Consider the following 19839-nt stretch of genomic DNA (forward strand, 5'->3'; position numbering starts at 1 on the left):
GTGGCACCCCTTCATTTCCGATTTTTTGCATCTTATTTTTTAAATTTTTGCGCTTTTGGAGCTGACGTCATCGTGTGCGCGATGACGTCAGCTCCGTCAGCCTGTCGGAATCAAGACATGCATGCCCGTCTTTTTGAATACTTTAGACAGGTTAGACGTGAACTTGGAAGCCACTTTTACTGGATATTGGAAGTTTTTACGAACTGCAGTCCAAATGAAGGACTGCCATGCTTTGCTGCCTTGGATTGGCATTTTGATCATCACTCGTCGGGTTGGGGTAAGCTAAGCCCAGATGATTGGAACTATGTTATGTGTTGCTGGAATGACTCCTCGCTTTTTAGACAGTTAGTGTTGGTTAACATTTTCGCTCGTCGGGGTAGGTACTTTAGTTTGCTTGTACTTGGTGGAAGTGAATGCTGTTTGTGTGTCTGCGCTTATTATGATCATGTTAAGGTTATCTAAAAATATTTCAGTTTAGTGTAACTGACAGGTTTGCCATTGTCTGTGAAACTAATTGTTGAAATCAGTTCATAAATAATTCCTTGGACTGTAGATGCATTTTAAAATTCAATAGTTGTTCTTCAAGTATATAATGACCTACGGACAGGGATACTGTGAAAGGAAAATATCTGATGAACAAGCATGGATTAAAGAATCCTCATCAGATCTATGTAAGAATGCAATGTTTTCAAAACTGTTTTTGTATACATTTTGTGAGTGTAGGAATTATGAGTATAACAGATGAGGACCTGTTGAGAGATGTACAGGAAATCAGTGCAAATATTTTCCATAAGGACTTAATATTAATGTTCTGCTGCTGTCAGTTTTGTTGGTATTATTTTTTGGGCCGTGTAATGCTCAGATCTAGTGATAATTACTGGAAATACAGTTTGGATGTTAAAAAACAATCAATACAAGTTATTATCTAATAAGCACACATCATGGTGCTTGTCTCACATCATTCATGACTTGCAACTGTCTTGAACAGCAGTGCAAACTCAGTCACAGTTAACAGGTGACACAAACTTGCATTCCCTTCTTGCTCCAATCTTGAGAAATCCTGCACATTCAAAAAACTCTCAAAATCATGTATACCCCTTTATGGATGGCTAACCTCCCAGTCCTAATGATAATACAATATACTGCTAGGAAATCATGTATACCCCTTTATGGATGGCTAACCTCCCAGCCCTAATGATAATGCACCATACTGCTAGGAAATCATGTATATCACTTTATGGATGGCTAACCTCCCAGTCCTAATGATAATGCACCATACTGCTAGGAAATCATGTATACCCCTTTATGGGTGGCTAACCTCCCAGTCCTAATGATAATACAATATACTGCTAGGAAATCATGTATACCCCTTTATGGATGGCTAACCTCCCAGTCCTAATGATAATACAATATACTGCTAGGAAATCATGTATACCCCTTTATGGGTGGCTAACCTCCCAGTCCTGATGATAATGCACCATACTGCTAGGAAATCATGTATACCCCTTTATGGATGGCTAACCTCCCAGCCCTAATGATAATACAATATACTGCTAGGAAATCATGTATACCCCTTTATGGATGGCTAACCTCCCAGTCCTGATGATAATGCACCATACTGCTAGGAAATCATGTATACCCCTTTATGGATGGCTAACCTCCCAGTCCTAATGATAATACACCATACTGCTAGGAACGCCAAAAATCTAACTGCCAGAATAATGAGGCAAGACTGTAATATTTCTTATTATCAGCTATGCATTTGCCTGTATGTGGAAATAAGGTGTGTGTGTGTGTGTGTGTGTGTGTGTGTGTGTGTATGTGTGTGTGTGGAGGTATGGTGAGAACTGAATTCACTATATGATAGCCATTTAAGTTTTAGTCCGTCTTTCAAGAAGCTGATGATTTGGCATAGGGGTATGTTGTTCTGACTATAGTGCACAACGTTGTTTTGGGTTCAAGACTTGGCAGTGAAAAATACATGGTGGTAACCTATTTTATTGTAGCAAGTTTCCAAAATTATACAAGCAGTCATTATAATGTCTCTGGTTTTTGCCCTTTTGTCCCCCCCCCAAAAAAAAAAATGAAATTGAAAATAAGTGCAAGAAGCTGTGCAAGATGCATATGGCTTACACTACTGTCATTCTATTTATAGATTTACACTTTTATGATGGAAATGTTCTTAACTGGGCAGTTTTTGTCATTATTGGCTCATGCATTTTGTTTCATTGCCTACAGGAAAAATGTTCAAACAGTACATTTAAAATGCGATTGTGTGTGTGGAATTAGACTTTTATGATGGAGATGTTCTGAATTGGGCAGTTTTGTCATTATTGGTTCATGTATTTTGTTTCATTGCCTACTGGAAAAATGTTCAAACTATAAATTTAAAATGTGCTTTAACTTAAATCTAACAAGTGTGCTGTATTATACAAGGAATATAATTTAATAAAGTCGGGAAGGTGTATTAAAGAATGCATGCATGTTTCTTGTTTTGTGTGCAAGAGGCCTATGATTTGAAAACAGCCCAAAGGTAATCTTTATCCACCACTGACCAGATGCATTTTCTTTGGATGTGGTGTGGGTTTCAATGCTGTTTAAATGAATGTGAGTTTCAAGGGCAGCGAAGTTTTAATGCCAAGTTTGTTTTCATTGTGAGACAGTATTGCTTTGTTTTTCTGATACCTATCCGTGTTTGTGCATTGTGCTATAAAATGTAAAAAAAAATCCAAATAATCATTGTAGAAGTAAAGCAGTATGCACACATTAGTGTTTATGGTAAATGGGATGAAATAGCCAGGTAATGGGACATTGGAATGGCTGCAGGAAGACTCTGGTTCCATATTTTGGTTGTTTGTTCTTCAGTTTGTGTTTGAAAGTTATTATCCCACAATTCCATTGGAGTGGGCAGGGTTATGCAATTATGTATGCAAATTTTACGATAATCAGCATACAGATTTGTACCTATTTTTCATGGGCCTTGTCCAGATTTTCGATGATTCCAGGTTGAGAGGTATGATTCTGACAAATGTCTATTTGGAGTTTGCATGTTCTCCCTGTATCTCTTTGAGGTTCATCCCACCTCTTAAAAACATGCTGAGTCATAATAAAAGCAAATTGCTTAATTCAGCTAGCAGATTACAATAGCACTAAAAACTCGTGGTCCCCCACCTGGGTTAAACTATGGCACAACCAATTTCAAGCATTAAACATTAGCCCCAAAGCTATTCCCTTCCTCAACTACAACCACAAACTCTTCAATAAAATTCACCCAGTTATTAAGAACAGAATAATAGCATTCAAAATTCAGTCTACAAAATATAGTGGTCTTACTTCAGTCTATCCATATGAACCCGAATATAAAACTCAACAACAAAATGATTAACCTTAATCCATTTCCACTAATCAAAGATATAACAATATGGCATATCCTACAATATGATGACCTGTCTTCTGGTAACCTAAGAACGCAATTAAATGTGGCACGCAACTATGACCCGATACTCAGGCAGATTAGTACATTGATTAGAATGAAATATTCCACATACAAACTTAATTCACACAAAATAGAAATAACCTAAAACAAAATCAAATCACTTTCTCTAAGAAAGAAAATGGTCTCTAGAACTTATAAATTGATAAGTGAGATCAAACATCAGTCTTCGCTACTACATTCAAAATATTGGGATAACATAAATAAAGCTAGTTCTACAGAACAAAAACAGGAAGCCATAATTAGCACTCTAAAACAAACCCCTTTTAAAAACTTAATCTACACACAAATTATGATCAATAATAATGCCTACTACACCCCAGCTGTGCTTAAGAAATTTGGATATGAAAAAAATTCACTTTGCCCTTTTTGCTCACAAGCAGATGTTGCCATTCTCCACATATTTTGGAGTTGCAAAAATATCTTTAAGCTATGGTGCTCCCTAAGAATGCAACTTGAAAAAATAGGGTACGAAAAATCTACCTTTGCCTGGGAAACTACCATTTTACAGATAATTCCAAGTTCAGTTAAAGGTATCCGTAAACATATTTTATTTACAATGTGTGCACTGCTGAAATTGTACATAACCAGAAATTGGGTAAACAGCACCACAATTTCATGGGAAAACTTTAACAATATGGCAATCAAGTACATCTCATCTCACAAACTAGCTAGCAAAAGCACAAAAAAAGAGCCTACTTTCAGCTATAGTGGAACTCCATACTAGATACAATTCTAGCAAATTTAGCAAATTAACATTATTAACAAATGCCAGTAGACCTTATTAACTTCCCAGATCATTCAAACCATACACAGAAACTTAGATGGTGAGTCAAAGATATAAAAAAATTTAGAAATCACACCCAATTGATGGCATCCAACAATGTATATAGTTTACAGTCTCACCATTCCTACTAGTCATTAAAAGCTGTTGTATTTGCATACTTAATCATATACACTAAGATGTTATACTTTCGGAAACACGTCTTCTTTAAAGTTGGGGTTTTTACCCCAGGTTAGCATTATATAATTATAACTCTATGTTTCAATGTCATATTTATGGCGAGCCTGTACTTTGTATTCATGGTTTCTTGTTTACTATTATTTTTTTCTTTTTTGTATCGTAGTATGGTTGTATTATTGTATTGCAATGTAAAGTATAAAAACAATAAAAATTATTTTGAAAAAAAATAAAAACATGCTGAGTGTTTCCACCTCAACCTCATCAAAGAATGAAGCTGTGGGAGGCAGCACAGAGTCTACATGCTGCTCTATGGGGGAAGAGCTGTGTAAACCAACCCCTTTGGGCATCTACTGTGGTGTGCAGTATCCTCAGGATAGCAGAACATGGATCATAGACTGCACTCCATGGCAGGACTAGCTAAGAATATGCCTCTAGGTGATTTGGTCATGTTGATTAATGTCTCCAAATGTGCATGGCTATTTGCTGGTGATAAGTTGTCTGAGGACATGGCCTACTAAGTCCTATGCCAGGGACCTATACTAATTATGGGGGGGTGTTTGTGCCCCTATTGGTCAGTGTGTGACTGCCATTAAGCCCACTAGCCCTGGGTCAATAAGCTACTGGTTGGCCGGAGTCCAGTTGCCAAGCTTGGGTTACCTGGGAGAGTTTTTTTTTTTAGTGTAAGCTAGACATAAAGCCATCAATCTGCTAAATATGAACTAAGAAATGCTACACTCAATGTAGGTTTACTGACAGGTCACAGCTTGAATTGGATGACATGATGTTAAGGAGGAGGATGGACATCCTATGTATCCATGACACAAGATGGAAGGGCAGTGCAGTAGAGCCATTTGGCTTGGGATCCAGAGTCTACTACTCAGGAGGAGGACAGGCTAGAAATGGTGTGGGAATTGTGGTGAGGTCATTCCACCACAGAAAGACATAGTTCAGGACACCACAGATAAAACTTTATTCCACAACTTAAAAACATTTGTATAAAAAATCATTAGTATCGTATATAAAGCTGAGAATCTTTTCTTACTCTATACTGTATATATTTTTTTCACTTGTATAATTTGTCATCTGAATTATTTACTTGTATAATTTGAACTGCAGAGCTTTTCTCCCCGGGCCTATGCTGAAAAAGAGCACGAGCTCAGTCAGACTAACCCGGTCAACAAATGTCAAATAAATAAACAAATAAATAAATAAACTTTTGTAAACAAGCACAAGCAGGACTTTGCCCTTTGAAAACTTTCTCTTGCTGTAGTTTTCTTTGAAATTGTGGTGAGGGAGAGGCTTCAGAAGGCAGTGAAGGAAGTCATCAGAATTAGTGATAAACTCATGGCAATTAGACTCTAGCCTAATGATAGGGCAATATTCATAATCTCAGCCTATACCCCACAGCAGGATTGTGATAGTGAGGAGAAGAGTGTATTCAGACAGCAGTTGCAGAACCTACTAGATAAAGCAGGACAACATGAATTACTGTTGATAATGGGTGACCTGAACGCACATATCTGGACAGACAGGACAAGATATAAGGGTTGCCTAGGTTCACATGGGTGGGGCAAAAAGAATAAAGATGGAGAGGGCATTTTAGACTCCTGTCTGGCAAATGGCTTGATAGTAGTCAACACACAGATCACAATAAGAGACAGTCACAAGATCATATACAAGAATGGCCAACATGCAACTCAGGTAACTGCCTCCTAGTAAGGAAAAGGTATGGGGTAGAATCAGCGATTGCAAAGTCATCTCCAGTGAAACAGTTGGCATAAACCACTGATTGCCACAATTAGCTGCAAGCAATGGTCATGTAAGCCTCTAAGGTCCACAGGGACCAAGCTGAAGACCTGAAAGTTAAAAGAAGAGAAAGCACAACAGTTCAAGGAAATTACTCAGGGTTCTAGTAACCCAAGAGGAGGAAATAGGTGGAGTTGAAGAAGAATGGCACCGCCTCAAAACAGCATGTGTGAGGACTACAGAACAGGTATGTGGTTGAGTCAGGTATGGAAATAAGGTACATAAGGAAAGCTGGTGGTGGAATGCTGAAGTCCAGGAAGTCATCAAAAGAAAGAAGGAGTGCAGGCAAATGTGGGAGATAGAAAAGACAGACTGGGCTAAGAAGGAATACTGGTTGGCTAACAAAGATGCTAAGACAGGAGTTGCAATAGCAAAGAACAAGGCATCAGAGGCACTCTACCAGCTTCTGGAAAGTGAGCTGGTAGATGGTACAAAGAACCTATCAGGTTGCAAGGCAAAGACAGAAAGATAAAGAAGATAGTCAGACACTCTTCATAGGGGATACCAGCAACAACCTGCTCACCAGTCTATATTTCCAGCAGCTTCTGAATGAAGAAAACCCCACAGAAGCTGTACTGCCTCAGACACAGCCTACAATGAGAGAAGAGGCGGAGCCCACCCTAGAAAAAGTAAGAACAGCACTAAGGAAGATGAAGTCAGGGAAAGCAGCAGGCTCAGATGGGGTCACAGCAGATGTGATAAAGACGCTGGATGAGACAGTGAAGAAAAGGCTCCTAAGGATACTTATAGCAGTATGGAGAGAAATAAGTACCCCAGATGACTGGAGAATAAGCATACTAGTGCCAGTGTTCAAGCTCAAGCACAAAGAGGACATCCACAACTGTGGGCAGTACAGAGGGATCAAACTCCAGTCACATTGCATGAACGTTCTGGAGAAGGTGATTGAAAAATTAATGCACAGAATAATAGAAAGTAAGATGGGAGAAGAGCAGTTTGGATTCAGATCAGGATGCAGCACAACTGAACTCATGTTTGCAGTGAGACAGATGAGAAGAAGCTAGAGATGAAGAGAGAGTCCAACTGGGCATTCCTAGACTTAGAGAAAGCATATAACAAGATCCCCAGAAAGCTGTTTGGAGTCTCAGAAACATTGGTAGAATTAGTGCAAGCTATGTACAAGGACCCAATGACTCAAGTACAAACAGAGTTTAGTTTCAGTGCAGGGTTCCCAGTGGGAGTTGGTATGCAAGAGGGTTCAGCTCTGAGCCCACTGCTGTTCATATTGGAGATGGACTGCATTAGCAAACAGGTTGGAGGAAACAGATCTACAAAGTTGCTGTATGCAGACGATGTGGCATTACAGGCAGACTCTGAGCAAGAACTTCAGCAAAGGATAGGAGAATGGAATGCAAAACTGAAGGCACATGGGAGGAAAGTGAGTACAGATTACATAGTGGTAAGGGCAGCAAATGGTGGAGTTCAGAAGAAGCTGAAAATTGAGATAGAAGGGAAAATAGTGAAACAGAGGAGTGGTTGAGGAGAAGGGAAGTCTGAATGAAGAGGTCAAAGCTAGAATTAGGGGTATGCAGCCAACTGGCACAGTGTTTCAGGTGTAATATATGACTGAAGAATGCCAAATAAGCTAAAAAGTAAGCTGTGCAAAAAAGTGGTGCAACCAGTACTACTGTATGGCACATAAACCTGGGCAGTGAAGGTAGAGCAGTTGAGGAAACTAGATGAGATGGAGAAGAAGTGCCTGAGATGGGTGGTAGGATGCACACTGTAGGACATATGAAGAAATGAGGACATCAGAGCAGAAGTCAGAGTAGCTCCAATTTCGGAAAAGGTAAAAGAAAACAGATTAGAGTGGTTTGGGCACATGTGCAGAAAAGCAAAATACAATCTGTGAAAGATGATTTGGGGTAGACAAGAAGAAGGCAAGTGGAAATGAGGGCATCCAGCAAAGAGGTGGATAGATTGTGTGAGAGAAGACCTGTGACAGTCAAGCATGAGTTCTGAAGAAAGCAAAAGAGTGGCATTGAACAGAGAGAGTTGGCGACAGTTGACACAACAACCCAACCCCATGTAGAAAAATGGGGAAAAGGGAGTTGATGATGATAAAATCTGATGTGGGTGAAATGCACAAGCAATAAGGAAGCTGGATAAATAATTAAGAAATACGTGGCAAAGTGTTTCTTCAAGGAAAACGTGGCAAAGTGTAACTTTAGGCTTGCAAGCAACTGCTAGAGGTGCAAAGACTAACAATTCATGTATGGACGGGGCAAGTGAAAGATCAGGCAGGTACAACAATAAATAAAGAAAAAACAATATAGTGAAAGAGTTAGGAGAGCAAAACTTCCTTTTGGGACTCATCGTGAGGTCAATGGTTAGTGCACATATATAAAAAACACAGCAGGGATGTCTTTTTGAACAAATGTCTGCGGATCATCTCAGTATTGAAAGAAATATATTAACAATGGTCCAAATCAAACTAGGACTACATGGAAAAATGCAATAAATAGTCAAGCTTATTCTGCAGATCTAAATAACCCAGAGACTATTTTTGTTAGGACATAGATACTGGACTTCTAAAAAATGTTGCCAGAACTTGGCAACCCTGTGAATATTATGGCCACTAAAAGGGGAAAAGGACAAATTGTTTATTAGAGGCAATTGTATTAGTGAAAAATAAAAAGTTAAACTGTTTGATCTAAAATTGACTGGGTGATTATTTATGTATTTAAATGTTGTTAGCTAGGTAGAAACAATCAAGATAAAAAAACGATAGCTATGTCATTTTATATAGAAAGTTTGATAAATCAATGAAGAGAGTCACAAAAGAAGCAGCTGGATCAAAGATTGTGAGTAACCACAAGGGAAGTACAGATAAGGCAGGTAATGGAAGTAGCTGCCTCTACAGAAGAACATTTATTCTGCAGAGGGAAGCTGAGTAAATGAGACAGACTTACTGATTTTGATATTTTAACATTTCCTTGCTCTCCCGGCATCTAATTCCATTTTTTTTTGCAGATTGAAGATCAGCCTTCGTATGAAATTAACCTCTACATGTACCTCTACTTCGTCATCTTCATCATCTTTGGGGCCTTCTTCACTTTGAACCTCTTTATTGGTGTTATTATTGATAACTTCAACCAGCAAAAGAAAAAGATAAGTATTTAGCTCACGTCTGTATGTAAAGTGCCTTGCAGGCACTCTTCATCTAATGGAAGAATGTTTCCTGGAAAGCATACTTAATTCCTGAGCACTTACATTTCAACTGACTCCAAGGAGAAGAAGAAGGCATGCGGAGTGTTCAAATGGCTTTGGTAGAAGTATGCTCTTTCTGTTGTGATAGTAAATGCTATGCAGGACAGTGATGAAAGAACACGGCTTCCACTGTGTTTACAAAATGATTCAATACAGTGTAGTGTCTACATAAGAAAAGAGTTTTAAAACAACTTTTTTCTTTCTGTGACTACTGACCATACAGCAACTGCCACAACCATGTTCATTCACAGGCAACAGGCAGCTGAAGGGCGGCTGTCATCTAAGCAGGAATGAGGTTTTTTTTTCTATTTTTGCCATAATCCTACTCAATTGTGGCTGGTGTGTATGGTTGCAGATACTAGGGCTTTCTCTGCCTTCTTCTATGAGTGTCTGCATTCCCCTGCATGCCTTGTGAAGGTAGCGAGATGGACATGGATTGTCAGAACCAAGCAAATGACCCCACCCCATATGACACACCGGTCTATCACTTTATCTGGTGTACACATTGACACTGCAGTGAACTGGACCACGTTCCTCTTCCCAGAATGCATGCATGCATGCATCACTAGGTTGGGACCTCCAGTGAAAGCACAAACTTTTTGCCCTCCTCTACTTGAATCATTACACCCCTCCTGCACTTGAATTAATTCATCCATTTTCACCCACCCTTAAACAACACTTTTGATCTTGGTGTTTTTCTAACTGCCCCCATCCACTACTCTACCCAGCTCATGCACCTCCTGTATACCTAACTTATACATTTTCTAGATACACCAGTTTGGAACAGGCAGCATAAACAAACAATCATATACCATGCTCTCTATCTTATGTTATCACCAATATCCTCCTATACAATACTAATATCTTCCATCCCATCCTACATCATTTTATAACATATTTCAATATCTCTCTTGAACTCTTCACAATACTAAAATCTCCCCTCCTACATACTTTTCTAACTAACTTCATTACCTATCTTGAACTCCTTGCAAACCTTTCTTTACTGAAATGAAAGAACGCTAGACTTCTGTACAATAATGTTTCCCTTCTGCTGTATCAATCCATTTACTTCCTGCAAGATTTTACAACTGGGACAACTGTATAGACTTACAATTGTTGATGTAAATACTTTTCTGTATATACCTGTTTTGTAATTATGTTTGTTGTTTTATGAGAAATGTAACCATTGTTTTTCTGAGAACTGTCTGAAGTTCACTTGTTTAACATAAATTTACTTTGGTGGAGATTTTCTCCATGGGCCTCCGTTGAAAATAGTTTCTGCCCAGCCAAACTTTCCCAGTCAACCAAGACAAATCAATTAATCAATCAATCAATCAATAAATGCTATGCACCTGACTATATGGCAGGTGTTGGCACTGTAGTACGTAGACCACTGCCCCCTACCCAAGGATGGGCAAACTGCCCACTCATTCACATTCTCCCTCACTGACTCTTCTAGCTTCCAGATTCGTAGGTGATGCCAGTTCAGCTAGGACAAAGCCATGGCTTTATCCCTCTAAGTATTGAATAAGACACATCGAGAAAGAAATTTAACAAACATTTAGAAAATGGGCAAAAACGTACATTGATACCATATTGAACAACAAATGTTCTCCAACAGGGAATTAATGTACACATTACCACCAGGTAAAAAAAACAAGTCAGTCACTCCATAACAGCATATTAAGATGCCATAAAGTATGGACTGAACAAAAAACACACAGATATTTTTTTTTACCCTTGATTAACATGGCTTTGCTACTTAGCGAACGTATAAAAAAAATAAATGGAAAGAAAAAAAGTATTTTGTGTGTGTGTGTGTGTGTGTGTGTGTGTGTGTGTGTGTGTGTGTGTGTGTGTGTGTGTGTGTGTGTGTGTGTGCGTGTGTTTGTAGGAGATACAGAAAGAGGGAGAGAGCAAGGGAGACATTTAGAGCACACCTCTAAGCTTCTTTCATAAAGAGTTCATGATAAAGCCAATGTATGCAGGAAGAAGATTCAAAATCAGGTAGTCTTTAAATATAACCCCAATTCACTTCATAACTAATCCATAAACACGCATTTAATTATGAAACTATAAAGTCTGGTTTCACTGAGTGGCAGTAATCTTCAGTGATTTAACACAAACATCAAACATTTTTAAGGGACAGAGAAAAATTAGGCATAATTAGCAGACGGAAGGGTTGCAATTCATTTGATCATAATGAGACATCTAAAGTATAAAGTTAGCAATGCTTACTCCACTAGAGCTGCGCTAAATAAAATGAGAACTATTAATTATTTAATTAATTAAATATAGTCATTTGTTTACTAGGAAAGTGCGACTAGGCCAAGAAGACTCATTTTCAGTGGAGGCCCAGGGAGAGAAGTTCAACATATATAAGCATATATTTGAGATAGTACAAACATTTATAGTTCACAGTCAAGGATACAAAATGATAAGTTACATTCCACAGAGACTTTTAAATAACAGAAGTAATAATATATGAGAAGGAAGAGTATGTTTATATGAGAAAATGCATAATTCCCTAATGCAAAGGGAACTGTAGAACAGTAAGGCACTGACTTTCATAGGCTTCTGACTCCTTGTTTCACATAAAGTAGACTTTTTGTTTGCAGAAAGTGGAGCATCAGCGTAAAACATGCAGAATTCAATGTACACTCCAAGGCCTCAATGACAGGTGGAACAGCTAGAGGTTTGGGGGAATCTACATGGAGGAGGTCACAGTACCTCTTCGGAGTTACTGAAATATCTTTTCTCCTTCTCACTGAAAATGTTCCTTCATTTTAGAAATGGTGCCCAAGAAAGAAATCTCCTCAGCTGTTTTCCATGAATTCTGATTCAAATTCATCAGAAGAGAGTCGGGATGTATAATCAAGTCCTTCTGTTTCTGAGTCTAGAATGGACTCATCCTCAGTAGAATGAAGGTTAAAGGCGAAGAAGACTGAAGGGACTGAGATGCTCTGAAAAGCCCTTTGTAAAACCATGCCATTTATCCTTTGACTACCTTCTTAAACTAGATGGAGTAGAAGGTGGTGAAAGGTGGCGAAAGGTGCTTTGTTTTTGGGGATTGTTTTTCTTGGTGTATCCCGCTTGATTGTGTTAAATGTATCAGACATTCATACCTCCATAATTTAAGCAGACACCTTCCTTGTACCACCACCTGGGGTGTTCTTCCTTATCAACAGTTGTCTAATATCTGGATGTGGAAGACATCCCTGGCTCTTGGCCCCTAAAGGCATTTTGTGAGGCAACACCAGATTGGTCAGGAACATTAGACTGATGATCTGAGGACTCATTTAAACCAATAATGAATTTATTAGTGTCTGACTGAGAAAGAAAGGCCAAAGGCAAGGTAGTTTCAGGCATTCATTCTCAACAAATATGATAACGTCATGAAGCCAACTGTAAAAGCCTTAGGGGTGAATGATATTGCAGGATTCTCCCCCCCCCCCCCAAAAAAAAAAAAAACTACTCAGGCCATGTGGGAATCCTTACATTGGACATGGCTACCACCATATGGACATTTCATTTTTCTGCTATACATAAGAAAAAAATCAGGTTTTAGTCAAAAAAGTTAAAAGGAAGGTACACACAGGGGTATTATCTGTCCAGAACTGGTGTATGATCAGGCTATCAAAACAAAAGTCACAGAGTAGATGGACATCTGACTGAACTCTTCAAAGGCAAGAAATTCTGAATTTTGTCAGCCATATGTGCGCTTTTATTCCAGTCCTTAAGTGCACAGTGCATAGGAAAGGTGCCCAAAAGCCTTTTAAATACTGACCAGACAGCCAATCCTTGACAGAATACTTCCAATATAGCTTTATGCTACTGCAATAGTGATCTAATGATGGATCTCATATAGGCTTCCAATCAACTTTCAAAAGACACACCCAACAAACAGTATTGCAATGTTTTAAAAAAAAACTTAGTCATCTTATCCTGTGTGAAGAAGTCAAAAAGACTTATGAATGTTCTCTTGGAATTCTAGCTTACGAAAGGGATCCCTCACCCAAGTGACAGATTCTTCACACTTTTCAAAATCTTTGTAAAGATAACCAAGACATCTAAATATCGAAAAACACTGATACCCTGTAGCCTGCAATGAGCTATATCTCAAGCTAGCCACTTTGTGAACACCACTGGTGCAGTGCAGTGGATAGTCCAAAGTGTAATGCAGAGAACTGATAATGTGACCCAGACACACAGAACCTCAAGAAATGCCCAGGTCTAGATGAACAGGAATGTGATGATAAGCATCTTTTAAATGTAATGTTACAAGGAAAGCTGCATGAAGAAGTAGAGGCAACAAGTGACATCATTTTGAAGTTGGGCACCATATCAAACGGGTTTAGGCAAGAAAGCTTCAGAACTGGTCTTCAATCATTTTCTTTCTTTGCCACTTAAACATCCTTGAACAAAAACCTTTTACCATTTAGTTTGGAGGAACTTGTTCTATTATTCCCTGGGACAACATGTGATGAAAGACAGGTGGAAGTAAAAGAGTCTGATCTGGTGGATGAGGGATTACCCCCTGGAAAGGAGGAATTTCCTCCCACTGCCATCTGCAGTATTGATGAATTATCTTCAGAAACCATTTGTCTGAAACAATCTGTCGCCAAAGAGAAAAGTGGAGATTCAGACTTTCTGGAAGGGAGAAGGGACTGAAAGTGTGTGTGTGTGTGTGTGTGTGTGTGTGTGTGTGTGTGTGTGTGTGTGTGTGTGTGTGTGTGTGTGTGTGTGTGTGTGTGTGTGTGTGTGTGTGTGTGTGTGCATGCACATGCAGGGGGGTAGAGACAAGGTCCCTTAAATAGTCATTATGATTTGCTGGACTGTCCTTGGTTTTGGGTAGTTTCTGAATTCTATTTGAATATCCTTGCCATTTCTTCTAAAATGTCTATTTGCCTGCACTTTGTTGAGACTGTTTAGTTTGCTTTTTGCCAAAATTAGATAAGGGGTTAGAAAATCCCTTAGAAAATTTGGAAAAGGAGGACTGAAAAATCTTACAGATTTCCTCAGTCAACTTACCTCTCTCATCACACCTTTTGATCACCTCTGCAGCAGAGGGGCCAAAACCTAAACCTCTTTCTAATGGAGAATTTAAAATCGCAATTTTTATCATCATCTGCAAGGTCCTGAGAATGTAGCCAAGCAAACCTCCTCAACACAATACCAGTGGCCAAAGCCCTTGAAGAAGTATCAACTGAATCCTACACACTGTAAACAATACAAGAAACTAAATTATTTAACTCATTAATACTTATGTGGTGTGGAATGTCACACCTCTAGCAGCCAATGCATATCTTGCATTCCAGAACATTTTCTGAAAAATATATTTAAAAACACACGAGATAAATGTAAATATTTTGTGAACAATAAAAACTGTTAAAACTGTACGAATAAAATTTTGTCACTAAGAAGTATTCTGTACAGTGATAATAGCTGGTATATTCATAGTCTTTTCCATAAATACTCTAATATATAATAAGGCACACAAAAAAATATATATTTTTGTAAACTTTCACAACAAATCTTCATATCCTAAAATCTGTACAACCTAGACATACATTGTTAGAACATTTTTGTTGACCCGACATAAGCTTTCACATGACAGCAAAAAATCCTCTATAAGTGCATGCTTACCGAAATATTTACAGAAATATGAAAGTATATACTTAATTATATAATTAGGAAAACAAATAACATTGGATATCTCTGAAGATGTGCAACTTACAGTTTTCTTCAACAGCATCTAAGGTTTCACCCAGCATCATGCAACATAGTTTCATAGTTTCATAGTTCAGTATTAGGCTATCTGCCCTGGGGCATTTGTAAGCCTAGCCATAGTGATGTGGCTTTCGCCACCCCATAAAATGGTACAAAATGCACAGAATAGATTTAGAATACTGTGCCTCTGTGTATTAGTGACACAGTGAAGGTCCCCTTATATAATAGAATTAGTTTACTGTGCCCCTGTCTAGTAGTGACACAGATGTGACCCCTGGAGTAAACTTACGATCTCCCATCCACTCATCAAGATTTCTCTTGAAGAGAGTCAGTGAGGGGCTCTGCCTAACATGAACTGGGATCTTGTCCCAGAGCATGGGAAGCCTCTGGGTTATGAATCTATCCCTCCAGCATGTCCTATTCATACTTGTGCCGAGGTTTAAGTCTTTAGCTCTCGTGGTTCTGATGGATTTGAATTTTTTGAGGTGGAGCATATCCATCAGTTCCTGATTGGACATGGCCTTGTACATCAGACGGAGATCACCTCTGAGCAGGTGGTATGCTACTGAATGGAGCTGGAGTTTCTTTAGTCTGGCAGAATAAGACATATGTTGGAGACCCTTGATCCTCTTGGTGAGATACTTTTGTGGTCTCTCCAGCTGTTGCAAATGCCGGATGAGGTACATACCAAATGGTGCATTGTACTCAATAATGGGTCTGATGAGGGAGGAGTATAGGGGTACAATGACATCCTTGGATCTGGATGTGAATCCCTTATAAGGTGTGCAAGGTAGAATGTTTTTCTAACCACTTTGGCAACGTGGGTGTCAAATGAGAGGTCGCTGTCGACTTGGGTCCCTAGATCTCTGATTACTTTTTCTGTACTCAGTGGGTTGCTGTCTATCTGATAATTTGTGGGTACTTTGTTTTCCCAAAGGGGATGACTATACATTTTTTGGCATTTAGTTTAAGGCCATGACTCCGGCACCAGTTGTCCGTTTCTGTGAGGCCTTTTTGTAGGATGTATGTGTCCGCTGGTGTATCGACTATGGCGGCTAGTTTGCAGTCATCTGCAAACTTTGTCAGCCACAACCCTCCCATGTTTGCTTTAACATCTGAGAAATAAATGCAGAACAAGAAGGGTCCCAGGACAGATCCCTGTGGGACACCACTTGTGACTGGCTTTGAGTCTGACATTGCTCCAGCGATTTTAACTTTATGGGTTCTGTCCTTTAACCAGTTTGCAACCCATCTAGTGATATAAGGGTTTATATTTAAGCTGTTGAGCTTATCTATGATGCCTGAGTGGGGTATTATGTCGAAGGCCTTAGCCAAGCCCAGGTAGGCTGTATGGACTGCTTTGCCCTTATCAATGGCTCTAGTGACTGTTTTGAAAAAGTCAACCAGGTTCAAAAGGCAGGATCTGCCCTTTACAAAGCCGAACTGGGTGGGGTCAAGTGTCTGTAGGTCCCCAATGTCTCTGTTTATGAGTTCCATAATGATTCTTTCCATAGCTTTGCAGACCAGGCTGGTTAAGCTTATGGGGCGGTAGTTCCCAGGGTCTGTAGAGGTACCCCCTTTGTGGAGTGGGACCACTGTTGCTGTACGCCAGTGTTCGAGTACATATCCTGTAGTAAGGCTAAGGTTAAATAGCATTTTTATGTGCGGGTTTAGCTCCTCTTGGAGTTCACGTAGCACGCAACCCAGGATACCGTCAGGTCCCATTGATGCTGTGTTTTTAGCTTTGCTGAGGGCGGCTCTCACCTGGACATCTGAGATGACAGGGAGATTACATTCAGCTGGGATAAGTATTTCTTCTTTTGGGGGTGAGGGAGGGGAGAAATTTGCACTGAACCTGTCAGCCAGAATGTTGGCAATATCTGTGGGTTCAGTGTATGTTTTGTTGTTGTGAACTAACTCTGAGCATATCTGAGGGTTTCCGCCCAGGTTTCTAACATAGCTGAAGAAGGCTTTGTGGTTATCTTTAGTGTACTTAGCGATTTTTATCTCAAAGTTGGCCTTGGATGTTTTTATGAGAGAACGTAGTTTTCTGCTAGTGTTGATCAAAGATGTCTTCCCTTTATGGGATTTTGCTCTGTCGTGCAGTAGCTTCCTTCTTTTGTTATACAATTTGTTAATGGCTGAGGTCCACCAGACAGGACGCTTGCCTTTGGTGGAGAGGGACTTGGATTTATTTGGGATTGCATGATCCATGCATTCTTGGAGATGTCCATAGAAAGCATTTGTGAAGGATTCAGCATTGTGGGATGTGGTATCCACTGGCCCAGTGGGCTTAAAGGATACCATCTCAGTCTTAAGAAGAGTAAAGTCTGCTTTTGAGAAGTTTTTCACTGTGGTCTTTTGTGCTGGGGGTGGAGGTGGGATATGTATATCCAGGGTGATTAGTTTGTGGTCAGATCTCACTAGTGAGGGGTATACCTCCAGTGTGGAGCATTTTGTCCCCATGTTTGTGATGATCAGGTCTAGTATATTATCTCCCTAGTGGGAGAGGTGACTAGTTGTTCCAGTGCATTTGAATTTATGAATTCCAGGAACCTTTGGGCTAGGGTGTTAGGGCTAGAATAATGTACCCAATCTATGTTAGGGTAGTTGGAGTCTCCCAGTATGATGGTATTTTGTGATACATTCATATCCTCCAATGTCTTCAGGAAGGCTGAGTGGGTTTCCTGAGATTGGGAGGGTGGTCTGTAACATGCTACCAGTTGTATAGCAGTTTTGCCTATGGTTAGTTGCACCTGTATGGTCTCCGATGCTTCATGTGTTGCTACTAACCTGGAGGTGTGGTTGTCCTTGATGAATATGGACACTCCCCCTCCCTTTGTGGTTCGGCCCGGGTTTTGGGGCCGAAAAGCATGATACGAGGTATAGTCTGGCAGCGCTGGGATGCTCTCAGGAGCCTTGAACCAGGTTTCAGTTACTGCACAGACGTCGATGTTCTCCATACTGAGGAGTGCATCGAGTGCCTGCATCTTGAGATTTAGACTTCTGGCGTTGAGCAGCATTACCCTTAGTTTTTTCCATTTTGTTTTCTAAGGAGGTGGGTTTGTCTTTTGAGCCTTGCCTAAAAAAGGCACTATGGGGGTGGCAAGAGCCTTAGCCAATATCCGGAAGCCCAGTGGTGACAGGTGCAAGCCGTCCCTTGCGAAGCAGCGTGGCTTGTCCAACATGTCATCCCAGGCAGACAGACAATGGATCCCCTTAGAATGACACCAGTACTTGAGCCAATTATTAAAGCTGATCATCTTGTCTTTGTATTGTGGCATCATTCTTGGTGAGGGCAAGATGCTGCTCAGGGTCAGGGTCATACCAACCTGGGCTACATAATCAGAGAGCTCCTCTATGTCTCTTTTCATGTAGTCCAGGGAGGTACATCTCAGGTCATTCACGCCAGCATGGACAATGACGGAGTCATATTTGTACTTGCTTTGGAGTGACCTGAGTGTGTGTGTTATGTGGCGGATCAAAGCTCCCGATAGGCAGCTCACAGTCACCCTCTCCTTGTTCAGCCTGGTAAGCGGGACATCAGTGTGTCTGACTATAGAGTCACCTATTACTAGTGTATCAGGCATGGTGTTTGGCCTTAAGGGCTGTGATTGATCGACACACTGATTTATTGAAGTATGTGTTGCATGTGTTTTGTTTTGAGGTGGTGGATTTTTGGATGTCTGCTTTGGGAGCCTCTGTTGTTTTGGTAAGTTTTTTATTAGAGCCTCCGAGTATGTCTTTGTGTTTTTATGTGTTTGGTTTGCAGTTGTGGTAGGTCTATGTGGGACTGGGTTTGCTGTGTGTGTGGTTACCATCTCCTCCTGTCTGGTCATGCCAGCCCTGAGTTGAGAGAGTTCAGCCTCCAGTTTGGCTATATAGTTGCATCTCTCACATGTATTTGTGTTTGTTGGGAGGAGGAGAGGGTTGTCTGTGTTCATGAGACAATTGTAGCATTGTTTCAAGATACCCAGATTAACCAGCTGAACTGGAGAGGACGCCAGTACTCTACCACTCGACATGCTAGAACAGTATAAAGGAGTGCTGTGACTTTAAGGGAAGTGGATATTCACAGGGCTGGTAGGTAGATGTAGTGCTTTCTTAGTATGAGAGTGCTTACTTAGTAGAGAAGTTTTGAGAACAAGTGCTAGGCTTATAATATAGCGAGTAGTCTGATTATACTAAGAGTAGAGCTTCCTTAAGGGAAAATTTGAAGAGCAGACTTGGCTTGCTTAACCAGCACTGCGCTATGCGCACAAACGCGCAAAGCCGTGCAAACGTGGATTTTAAACAGGGAACTTCAAAAGAGGTAGAAATGGTCCAAAACAACCAATTACTACAGCTCTTGTGCTGAGGTCACTTCCTACAGGGACAGGTAGGCTGCTCAAGGCTCCCCACTCCCACAGTTTATAAGTTACTTAGTTTTTGTAGTATTAAGTACATATGGAAATTTTGCTTATATTCATAATTACTAGCAAAGAACAGGTTCCTATCACACAGTTGAACTTGTACAAGTTCGAACCCCATATGGTCGAGACCATAAGTTCCAACTTGTACAAGTTTGAGTGTTTAAACAGAAATCTCCATAAGGGGAGGTTTCCATTCATTTCAATGT

The 19839-nt window shown here is 40.0% G+C and overlaps 1 protein-coding gene across 1 annotated transcript in view; it reads left to right on the forward strand.

The window, feature by feature from the left end:
• Positions 1–19839, forward strand: part of LOC122788286 (sodium channel protein type 4 subunit alpha-like) — a 1768016-nt gene that overhangs the window by 1711621 nt on the left and 36556 nt on the right. The window contains exon 24 of the mRNA XM_044055359.1: positions 9255–9396. Within this exon, the coding sequence (XP_043911294.1) occupies positions 9255–9396 (142 nt within the window). The remainder of the gene's footprint in view (positions 1–9254; positions 9397–19839) is intronic.

Source organism: Protopterus annectens, chromosome 13.part0, assembly GCF_019279795.1.
Source record: "Protopterus annectens isolate FY-2018-M chromosome 13.part0, PAN1.0, whole genome shotgun sequence".
NCBI classification, from domain to species: Eukaryota; Metazoa; Chordata; order Ceratodontiformes; family Protopteridae; genus Protopterus; species Protopterus annectens.